The sequence below is a fragment of the Protobothrops mucrosquamatus genome, unplaced genomic scaffold, assembly GCF_001527695.2.
Source record: "Protobothrops mucrosquamatus isolate PMUCROS unplaced genomic scaffold, P.Mucros_1.0 scaffold2791, whole genome shotgun sequence".
NCBI classification, from domain to species: domain Eukaryota; kingdom Metazoa; phylum Chordata; class Lepidosauria; order Squamata; family Viperidae; genus Protobothrops; species Protobothrops mucrosquamatus.
In genome coordinates, this window is record NW_015388828.1 from 47,515 (window position 1) to 59,204 (window position 11,690).

The 11,690-nt window shown below is 44.6% G+C and overlaps 1 protein-coding gene across 1 annotated transcript in view; it reads right to left on the reverse strand.

Annotated features, from left to right (window-relative positions):
- Positions 1-2,512: 2,512 nt before the first annotated feature.
- The window catches only part of MYT1 (myelin transcription factor 1), an 83,264-nt gene continuing 74,086 nt past the window's right edge, over positions 2,513-11,690 (reverse strand). Inside the window, exons 18-21 of the mRNA XM_029286047.1 lie at positions 11,291-11,382; positions 9,135-9,238; positions 7,556-7,699; positions 2,513-2,653 (exon numbers count right to left, since the gene is read on the reverse strand). Of these exons, the coding sequence (XP_029141880.1) occupies positions 2,513-2,653; positions 7,556-7,699; positions 9,135-9,238; positions 11,291-11,382 (481 nt within the window). The remainder of the gene's footprint in view (positions 2,654-7,555; positions 7,700-9,134; positions 9,239-11,290; positions 11,383-11,690) is intronic.

Sequence of the window (11,690 nt, forward strand, 5' to 3'; positions counted from 1 at the left end):
ATGGACAAGGTTCAACAGTCCATCTACATTTAAAAGAAAAAGGCCACTCTTTTGAAGACAGCAAAGTCCACATTTTGGACAGAGAAGACCACTGGTTTGAAAGAGGGGTCAAAGAGGCGATCTAGGTCAAAATTGAACAGCCCTCTCTCAACAGAGGGGGAGGGATACGACATCATCTATCTCCAGTCTACAACACAGTCCTTTCAGCAGTTCCAAGAAGGCTCCACACCCATTCTGATTCAGGTGACCCTGAGGACACAGATGAACCCCCAAGTGGCCTCAACGACTCTCTAAAAGAATGCAAATGACCAGCTGTCTGCAAGGAACAAAAATCCTTCTATTCCCCACCATCCAGTCAGAGCTAAAGAAGCTTCTGGGATGAGAAGCGGAACATCTTCAAAGAAAAACAAGAACGTCCAGTTACCTCATGAAAAAGCACCTTTGGGGACAAGTGTGAGGAGTATTTACCTCAGGAGCCAACTGCAATTTCTAGAGAACATCCCACTCCTTCTTCTGGGCTTCTCCACAGCTGCTATTTCATGCTTTAGGAATCTAAAAATGGCACTGATTGCCCTCTAGCCAATTACAGGCAGTCCTTGACTTACAACCATTCGTTTAGTGGCCATTCAGTTACAATAGCACTGGGGAAAAAAAAGACTAACGACCGCTTTTCACACTTACGACCAGTGGCAGCATCCCTAAGGACACACGATCCAAATTTGGGAATTTGGCAACCGGTGTGTACTTAACGATGGTTGCATTGTCCTAGTGTCATGTGATCACTCTTTGTAACCTTCCCAGCCGGCTTCCGACAAGCAACGTCAATTGGGGAAGTCAGATTCCCTTACCAACTGCAGCAAATAGCTTGCTCACTGTGGCAAAAAGGCCGTAAAATGGGGCAAAGCTCACTTAACAGCCGCCTTGCTGAGCAAAAGAAATTTGGGGCCCATTTGCGGTCATAGACGGAGGACTACCTGTAAAATATCAATTGCCCCATCTAGATCCTTCTCACCGGCCTGGCTGGGTTCAAACTCAGGATTCGTTCTCTTGATAAGAGTGGACAAACCATAGACAGTGTCCTATTTGCATCTCTCCTCTTCCGCTCTTATCTCCCTCTGAAAATCTAGCCGTATCCCCGTGAATTAAGGGGGGTGCTGAATAAATCTGCTTTGCAAGAGACATTCACTTCCTTGCAGTGGTGGGATTCAGCTGGTTCGCACCGCTTCGGCAGAACCGGTAGCTAATGTTTTGTTGCCCAGGCCCAGAATGGACTTCCGGAAGTGGCATCCCCGCAGAGAACCGGTTGTTCACCTATTTGAATCCCACCACTGCTTCCTTGTCGTTCTTTAAGTGCACGCTGGACTTACGTATACTGGACGGTGAACCCCCCAACACCAAATCAAAGTGGTTCTTTGGAAGAGCTTTACCCCATATTTCTCGAAGGACAATTCCCCCCCTGTTTTTGTGAAACACAGAAAAAAAAATGTGGAAACCAAAGCTGAGAACCCACAAGCACAGTTTTGCCACGAATGTTTCAGCCAAAGTCCACAGGGAAGAGTAACTAGTAGTCTAGCCCATTTGTTCCTAGTCACCACCTGAAGGACGCCTCTGGCATTGAGGCCTGCGGTGCTCCTGAAGGATGACGACCACACGACAAAGAGAACCGAAACAGTCAGCAAAAAGGACTATCCAGAACCGATGGACCACTGGACCACGTTCACACACTTAAGAATCCTCCCCTACAAAACCTCCCCAGATTGGTCTATTTGTTAATCGCCTTTAAAAAAAAAAGACAGACAAAGGAATACTGTAGTTGCAAACTCCAAAAAAGCTTCCCTGAGAACTTTGCTTTGCTTTGTTTTTGTTTTTTTTTGTTTCCTGTTGCGTTTTCCGCTGGAGATCCGGAGCTGCTGTTTTGGAAAATAAAAAACAACGTGACTCTATAATACTTTTGCGACTTCTCGTGTCCAGCGGCTTTGGACCCCTTGGTTGAATCAGAACGCCAGCCCAGGTTTCGATGGAGGGACTGCAGTTCCGGCATCTCCTGAACAACCGATGACATGGAATTGACGTGTTACCTTGAGACATGACCAAAAGCAACGCGTGATTGTGGAGCCTTCCCCTGATGCAGAGTAAAATCCCTGTTCTTCGAATGATCTAAAGCTTGGAACAACTCTATTACGAAGTGTAGGAACTTAGCAGCCCGCGAAGATCCAAAATCTCCACCTACTTCCAAGCCCAGCTTTGAATCTATCGCCAGAAATGAAACGGGGTTCCTGCTGTTGGCCAGAGTGATGCCGTCAAGTCAACAAAACGAAACGAAACAACAACAACAAAAAAATGAGTTCATTTCTTCTTTTGTGAATGGCCTCTTGGTTAAGTTTTGGTCCTTTGATTCATTCATTCAACAAATAAACCTGAGTGAAGGTCTTCTAAAGTCTTCCAGATATTCTAACATCTTCTCTCTCTCACACACACACACGTTTCTTTCTTTTTTTTCTTGTCCTACCTATTAGACCTGAATTCCTTTAATTGCCTGTTTGATGCTTTCCAATAGATCCTTGTTTTCAGGATTCTGGTAGCATTCTTGATTGGTGTACATGTCGGTAAGAGTGTTCACGTAGGCATCAAAGTTCTGCTCACTGATTGGCTCCTGGGTTCCAAAAGAAACAGACAAACAGAAAGAAGCATAATTACCATCACTGTAAATCCTCACTTGGGAAACAGGGAAGTCATAATCAGAAAGACTCGTGAAGGCGTCTGAATTCAGAAAGAATAAGACAGTGGTTCTCAACCTTTTTAATGCCGCGATCCCCAACCGGTCGTAAGTCGAGGACTAAACCGGTCATAAGTCGAGGACTAAACCGGTCGTAAGTCGAAGACTACCCAACCGGTCGTAAGTCGAGGACTTTCCCTGCCCGGGAGCGCCACGCATGCGTGGTTCTGCCCCCTGCGCCGGCCGAGGCATAGCTGGCAAGCGGCAGAGACGGAGCAGGCCGACCACCAGCTGGCCCAGCTCAAGGGAGGTAAGGCACCCGCCGGAAAAGGGAAAAAAAATGGCGGACAGCCTTGCTTGGCGACCCCCGTGAAATGGTCGATCGACCCCAAATGGGGTCGCGACCCATAGGTTGAGAACCGCTGGAATAGGAGGATAGCAGAGTTGGAAGGGACCTTGGAGGTCTTCTAGTCTAGTCCAACTGCCTGCTCAAGCAGGACACCTCATACCATTCCATACCACCAGGAGCTGTGGTGGCCCGGTGGTTAGAAGGCAGTATTGCAGGCTAATTCTGCCCACTGCTAGGAGTTCGATCCTGACCAGCCCAAGGTTGACTCAGCCTTCCATCCTTCCGAGGTTGGCAAAACGAGGGTCCAGATTGTCGGGGGCAATATGCTGACTCTGTAAACTGTTTAGCAGGGGTAGTCAACCTTGGCTCTTTTATGACTCGTGGACTTCAACTCCCAGAATTCCTGAGCCAGCTGTGCTGGCTCAGGAATTCTGGGAGTTGAAATTCACGAGTCATAAAAGAGCCAAAGTTGACTACCCCTGGTTTAGAGAGTGCTAAAAGCACTGTGAAGCAGTGTATAAGTCTAAGTGCTATTGCTATCGTTATTCCAGACAAATGGCTGCCCAATTTCTTCATGACCTTGTCAAACCTGCTACCACTTAAACCTCTAAATAGAAATGATCCTTGGCTCCATTTGTTGAGAAAGGTATATATATATATATATATTTTCATTAATTTTTTATAATCACAAATCCTTAATATTTTATCAGCAACATATTGTCTGGGTTCCAATATTTAGCTTACTAATGCATGTTAAACTCCTTTCTCTCTACCTCGTTTTCTAGCCTCTGATAAAATGTATCCCATGTTCTAAAGCAGGGGTCCCCAACCTGCGGGCCGTGGCCCAGTAGTGGGCTGTGGGACAGGCTGGCCAGTGCGTGCATGTGTGCGTGCACACCCCCTCACTTGCGCTAGCGCTGTAGCCACGGGGTGCAAAAATAGGATGTTGCACTTCAGCGCACGAAAACGGGCTGCCACTGCACTGCAAGGTGCAAAAACAGCTGCCACTGCACAGCAGAGTACAGAAACAAGGCACTGTGCCATGCAAGAACGGGGCAGGGCTAGTGATTATCACGTGCATGCTCGCGGCCCCGTGCGCACGCACACGGACACACATGTGTAAAATGCTTTCCCCTCCCTTTTCCTCTGGTCCACCAACCGACAAAGGTTGGCGACCTCTGTTCTAAAGTAATCTGAATCTTCTTTCTCCTTCATTTTCAATGTAAGTCTGTCTATTTCTGCACAATCCAAAATTTTTCCTGATTATCTCTGATTATCGCTGGTAATTCTTCATCTTTCCCATATTGAGCAAATACAATTCTCGCTGCCGTTAATATATGTAACATTAAATATGCACATTCTTTCTCATAATTTCCCGCAATTATACCTAACAGAAATAATTCTGGCTTAAAATCTACGTAGTTTTTTTTGTCATTTTCTTTAATCATATATGTATTCTTGACCAAAATGTTTTAGCCTTAGGGCATGTCCACCAAAGATATGTGCCTGGTTTTTGTCTACATTTCCAACAATTGCTAGACATATTTTTGAGAAAGGCATAATTTTATTAGAAGTCCGGTGTTTTGCAGTAAGGCCTAGCCAGAACTGAGCATCGCGCGCCAAAATCCCTAAGTTCAACTTTTTCCTCCCTTAAGTGCCTCCCATCTCTGACCTCCCAGATGACCAATCAGGTTCAAGCAAGATGTTTTTGGGACAGTCACTTCAAGCTATGTTGGTATGCATCTGCCTTCTTCTCCCAGCTGGGTGACCTTGAAGCAGCATCTCAGGGAAATACAGCAGTTACTTTCGTTTCCCCCCAAGCATCCCCCCCCCAGAATTCATGGCAGACTGTCACCACATGATAAGAAAGCATAGGCAGGTGTAAGGTGGCAGCTGACAGATCTCCTGGTTTCTAGTCTGGTGCCTTAACCACTAGACCCGGGGTAGGCAACCTTGGCTCTTTTATGACTCGTGGATTTCAACTCCCAGAATTCCTGAGCCAGCATGGCTCAGCTTGGAACCCTCTCCCTGTCCCCTCAGCATGGCTGGCTCAGGAATTATGGGAGTTGAAGTCCACGAGTCATAAAAGAGCCGAGGTTTGCCTGCCCCTGCACTAGACAGAACTGGCTCCCTAAATATCTTATACAGGTAGTCCTCAACGTACGACTATAATTGAGCCCAAGGTTTTAGTTGCTAAGTGAGACATTGGTTAAGTGACTTTTGCCCCATTTTACGACCTTTTCTTGCACAGTTGTTAAGTGAATCACTGCAGGGGTTAAGTTAGGAACACGGTTCCCCCCCATTGACTTTGCTCATCAGAAAGTCACAAAAAATCACAGGGCCCCGGGATTCAGTTGCCAAGCGTCTAAATTTTGATCACGTGACCAGGGGGATGCTGCAACAGTCGTAACTCTGAGTCACTCTTTGCAGTGCTGTTGTAACTTTGAATGGCCACTAAATGAACTGTTGTAAGTCGAGGACTACCTGTATTTTTCATTTTAATCTTTGGCTGTTCCTGCCTGGTTTCAAACGGGGGACCTTTCGTGCGTAATAACGGCTGCATGACAGAAACACCAACTCAAAAAAACCCTTATTATTATTAATAATAAGGTACAATCCGCTTTCTGAACGGAGTTATTTCAGCGGTGATCTATGCATTTTGTGGAGAATTGAAGAGCTGAAGAGCAAAGAGCATAACTTGCGCAGATCCTGGTCCCACACCAGTTGCACAATGTTGTGTCTCTAAGCCCGGGAGAAAGGAATAAACTGCAAATAACACACTGAACATATATGAAATAGATACAAGCAGCAGGAGGTCTGCTACCCTCATTAACCAGGCCATAAATAATGGCTAATGAGGTTCTCTAACAGTTAATCACAGTCCAGAGGGCAGCGATGCAGATTCCGTATGCTAGCGGAGGGGAAGGGAAGGCATTTCAGTCAGGAATAATTGCCCGTGCAGTGCTGGAAAAGGAAGGCATCTCTGGAGAAGATTTATAAACTAGCATAAAAATGCCCGAAGGAGCGTAGGATATAAGACCTATAAGGGTATTTGTTATAGTATAATGAATGCTGGTATAAAAACAACACCCGAACAGTCCCAGAAAATGGAAATCGTGCATTAGATGGCACGTGGTAGATGGTTCCTGGTGAGGAACAAAACATTAGCAAGAGTATTAAACAGTTATCATTTGGTGGGCCATGCCAAATTGTTCAACAACCCCTTCTAAAAAAATTCAAGAGCAAAACATTCATCTGAGCGTACCCCCTTTCTACTGTTGCCATCTATTGTCTCTTGATATAATTTTTTACAATGAAGTCATAGAAGGATAGAGTTGGAAACGATTTGGGAGATTTTCTAATTCCACCCTCTGCTCAACTTTTTCCTCTGTAAAACTTCCACCTATGGGGTCCTTGGGGCTCTCCGAGTTTGGTTATTTACCTGCAGACGTTTCATTTCCCAACTAGGTAAATATCATTAGAGCTGGAAGGGAGTGGGGTTTGCAGAGATAAGGAGAAGGAGAAAGAGAAGGTGAATGGGAGGAAGAGGAGGAAGAGGAGAAGGAGGAGGAGAACTGTAGGCTCCCAGAATTGAAGTCACAATGGCACTGAAAAAAGTGCCCCCCAAGCCACAGCCGAGGAAGACACCTGCCTGCCCACCCGGTGGCGCTCTTCCTCCTGTCCGAGGTTTTCATTGTTGTGATGTTGCCATATCTCGGATGTTGCCATATCCTAAAAGTGGTACAATGGGTGAAAAGGTTGAAAAGCCCTGCCCTAGATTACATACAGAAGAGAGGAGAGGAGAGCAAGCAAATAACCAAGCTAAGAGAATAGAATAGAATAGAATAGAATAGAATAGACAGATTGTAGAATAGAATAGAATAGAATAGAATAGAATAGAATAGAATAGAATAGAATAGAATAGAATAGACAGATTGTAGAATAGAATAGAATAGAATAGAATAGAATAGACAGATTGTAGAATAGAATAGAATAGAATAGAATAGAATAGAATAGAATAGAATAGAATAGAATAGAATAGAATAGACAGATTGTAGGAATAGAATAGAATAGAATAGAACAGAATAGAATAGAATAGAAATACAGAATAGAATAGAAATACAGAATAGAGTAGAATAGAATTACAGAATAGAATAGAAATACAGAATAGAGCAGAATAAAATAGAATAGAACAGAATAGAATAGAATAGAATAGAATAGGAGCTGGAAGGGACCTTGGAGGTCTTCTAGTCCAGCCCCCTGCTCAAGCAGGAGAACCTATACCGTCTCAGACAGGTGAATGTCTAATCTAGTTGGGCAATGAAATGTCTGCAAGAAAACAACCAAGTTCAGAGAGTACCAAGGACCCCACGCCGGGATATTTTTTAAATTAAATTTCCACACCATCCATTTCACCCAAGTGACTCTGAGCACTTTACAGCAGCACAATAAAACCATACAAATACACAAATAACAGCATAGCTCCTTACCATGTGTGGAAGGCGGATATTGGCAAGACTTTGGATAAGGGTCTGGCTCAGCCCTGAGAGCTCCAGGAAGAGGGCTTCGTTCTGCTCCTCTATCATCTTGTTCTCCTCTTCGATGGTCTTGAGGTTCTTCTCCATGCTGGAGATCTGCCAGAGGCAAAGGAGAAGGGTTACAGGAGGCTTGGCCAGTACTGTAGCTTTTGAAAGCTCAGTGAAGGTTCTAGAACAATTTAGTCCAAAGGTGCTTTTTAAAAAAAGGCAACTGGACTTGGTCTTTCTTTGAAGGCATTTTGCTTGTCATCCAAGAAGCTTCTTCCGTTCTGACTGAATGGCGGAGGATGGGAGGATTTATATTCCTTGCAGTCATCTGGTCGTTAGTACTCTCCCTGAGAGTCGTTGAGGCCGCTTGGAGGTTTATCTGTGCCCTCAGGGTCACCAGAATAGTGTGCAAAATGGATGTGGAGCCTTCTTGGAACTGCTGAAAGGACTGCGTTGTAAACAGGAGATAGGTAGGCTCGTATCCCTCCCCCTTTATTGAGAGAGGGCTGTTCAGTCTTAATGTAGCCTCTTTGACACCCCCCTCTTGCACACACATTTCCACTATTCAGGTGGCCCTGAGGGCACAGATAAACCTCCAAGTGGCCTCAACGTCTCTCAGAGAGAGAGAGAGAGCTAATGACCAGGTGACGGCAAGGAATATAATCCTTTCATACAGAGAAGAGCAACAAAGATGATCAGGGGATTGGAGGCTAAAATATATAAAGAACGGTTGCAGGAATTGTCTAGTTTGATAAAGAGAAGGACAAGGGGTGACATGAGAGCAGTGTTCCAATATCTCAGGGGCTGCCCCAAAGAAGAGGGAGTCAAGCTATTCCCCAAAGCAAGAAGCAGTGGATGGAAACTAATCAAGGACAGAAGCAACCTAGAAGAAGGAGAAATTTCCTGACAGTGAGAACAATAATCAGTGGAACAACCTGCCTCCAGAAGCTGTGAATGCTTCAACATTGAAAGCTTTTAAGAAGAGATTGGACAACCATTTGTCTGAAATGGTATAGGGCAGGAATCTTTAAACTTGGCCCTTTTATGACTTGTGGACTTCAGCTCCCAGAATTCCTCAGCCAGCATGCCTGGCTGAGGAATTCTGGGAGTTGAAGTCCACAAGTCATAAAAGGGCCAAGTTTGAAGACCCCTGGTATAGGGTTTCCTGCCTGAGCAGGAGGTTGGACTAGAAGATCTGCAAGGTCCCTTCCAACATCATCATCATCATCATCATCATCATCATCATCATCATCATCATCATCATCATCATGATCCACCATTCAGTCCAGTTCCTATTTGAAAAAGCACCTTTGGTAGAACCATGACCTGGATGACTGAGAATGTCCACAGAGAGAGCAATTTACGGTGTGTGGACTTCAACTTCCAGAATCTCCCATTTTGGCTGGGGAATTCTAGGAGTTGAAGTCCACCACATCGTAAAGTTGCCAAGGTTGGGGAACACTGCTCCCTTTCAGCCACTTTTTTCTACCCACCATTGGCCTGTGTTTTGATGGTCCATCACAATAACAACATGCCAGCCTACCTGTGACTGCAGCTTCACCATTGCTGCTTCCATCTCACTGTTGGATTCATTCAGTTCACTGATTTCATTGTTTAACTGTTTGATTTCTTCGTCATTCTCTAGAACTTTAAAACACAAGAGGGGAAGAAAACTGCCATCATCCCGGTGACAACAACAACACCTTAGGTTTTTTTTTTTTCCAAACCCAGCCCCAGATGTATTCAAATATTTTCTAAAGAAAAGAAGAAACAGGTGACATGAAAGGAGTGTACCAGTATTGAGGGGCTGCCAGAAAGAAGAGGAGTCAAATTATTCTTCAAAGCACCAGAGGACAGGACAAGAAACAATGGTTGGAAACTGATTAAAGAGAGAAGCAAGCTAGAATTAAGGAGAAACTTCCGGACATTCAGGACAATTAACCAGTGGAACAGCTTGCCTCCAGATATCGTGGGCGCTCCATCACTGGAGATTTTTAAGAAGAGACTAGACAGTCACTTGTCTGAGTTGGTATAGGTCCTCCTGCTTGAGCAGGGGGCTGGACTAGAAGACCTCCAAGGTCCCTTCCAGATCTATTCTATTCTATTCTATTCTATTCTATTCTATTCTATTCTATTCCATTCCATTCCATTCCATTCCATTCCATTCTATTCTATTCTATTCTATTCTACATTTCCCAATTTGTTATTAGGAATCATAATGAATCATAAAAGCAACAAATTAAACTCATCAGCCCCAAGAAATTAGGTTGGCCAATGCAGGTAGTCCTCGACCTATAACCACAACCGGGTCCATAATTTCCGTCGCAAAGTGAGGTTTGTCTCATTTTATCCTTTTTTGCCACAGTTGAGTCACCGCATTTGTAAAGCGGATTGGGCGGTCGTTGAGCGAATCTGGCTTCCCCCGCTGACTTTGCTTGCCAGAAGCCAGCTGGGAAGGTCACAAATGGTGATCATGTGACACTCCCCTCCCGGGACAGTGCACCCGTCATAAATTCATGCCAGTTGCTAAGTTTTTTTGGATTTTGATCACGTGACCATGAGGATGGTGCAGCCGTCGTAAGGGTGAACACTGATCATAAATTACTTTTTTTCAATGCTTTTCAAACTTCAGTTGGTCACTAAAAGAGGGGACTACCTATAGATCAGGGGTAGGCAACCTTGGCTCTTTTATGACTCGTGGACTTCAACTTCCAGAATTCCTGAGCCAGCCATGCTGAGGGGAAAGGGAGAGGTTTCCATACTGAGCCATGCTGGCTCAGGAATTCTGGGAGTTGAAGTCCACGAGTCATAAGGGGGCCAAAGTTTCCCCCATGCTGGCTCAGGAATTCTGGGAGTTGAAGTCCACCAGTCATGAAGGGGCCAAGGTTGCCTAACCCTGACCTATAGGTAGAGGCAGTCCTACTTAATGCTGGTTGCCTAGCAACCATTTAAAGTAATGACGGAGCCCCCAAAAGTTCCAATGGCCCCACCCACTCTTTGCATTTTGGGTGCTTGGCAGCCAGCTTGCATTTACAACTCTTTGCAGCATCCTGCGGTCACATGACCAGAATTTTTGTAGGGGGGGATTTGGCCAGTTTTCAGTATTCTGGTTTCTGGCAAAAACCACTCCCCATTAGGTATAATGGCTTCATTTAACAACCCTCTTGTTCATTTAACGACCATTGCAAAAAAGGTTGTAAAATCAAGCCCGGTGATATGGTGACCCATTTAATGACTACCATGGTCTAACAGCTGTAATTCCCTGCCCCGTTACGGTCACAGATTGAGAACTATTGGTATTCATGATTAGATTTCTTGAACAAAATTTCTTTGGAAAGATTATACATTTTGTGGACATATTGGAGAGATTGCAAAGAGAAGCAGAATCTGTTCATAACTGTGAGGGACTTCCAAAGTGCAAGGGAATATCTTGCTGAAATTGTAGTGCCATTTTTAAACAAATTAGGTCGTTCAAATTTAACCTGTATGGGTCATCCTGATCAGAGAAGAGTATGAATACGGTGGTTATGTACAATGTATAAAACAAAGGTGCACGGACTGATGGTATTACCTAGTTGGGTAATGAAATGTCTGCAAGAAAATAACCAAGCTCAGAGAGAGCACCTGGCGCCCCAATGTTAGATTGCTCTGCCCCCCAAATTACAAAACTAGCTGAATAATAAGACAAATTATTTTTACCATCGCTGGTCTTGAATTTAGCATTGAGTATATCATCCCCTGAGATTTTCCCTTTTTTTCCAGCAAAAGTAGCTCTTGGACACCCCGATAAGCTGAAAGAAAAAAGAAAAAAATTAGAACTTCCAAAAGGAGCTGTAACCGCGCAATAATTCAAGCTTAATTCTGGCTGACATGATGACATGATGCAGTACGGTATATGTTGAAAAAATGTGTCCTAACTTGTTCTCCTCCCTCCCTCCCCCCTTCCCTCCCATTTCCTATTTCCCTCCCTCCTTCCCTCCCATTTCCTTCCTTCCTTTTTCCCTCCCTCCCTCCCATTTCCTTCTTCCCTCACCCCAATTTCCTTCCTTCCTTCCTCCCATTTCCTCCCTCCCTCCTTCCCTCCCATTTTCTTCCTTTC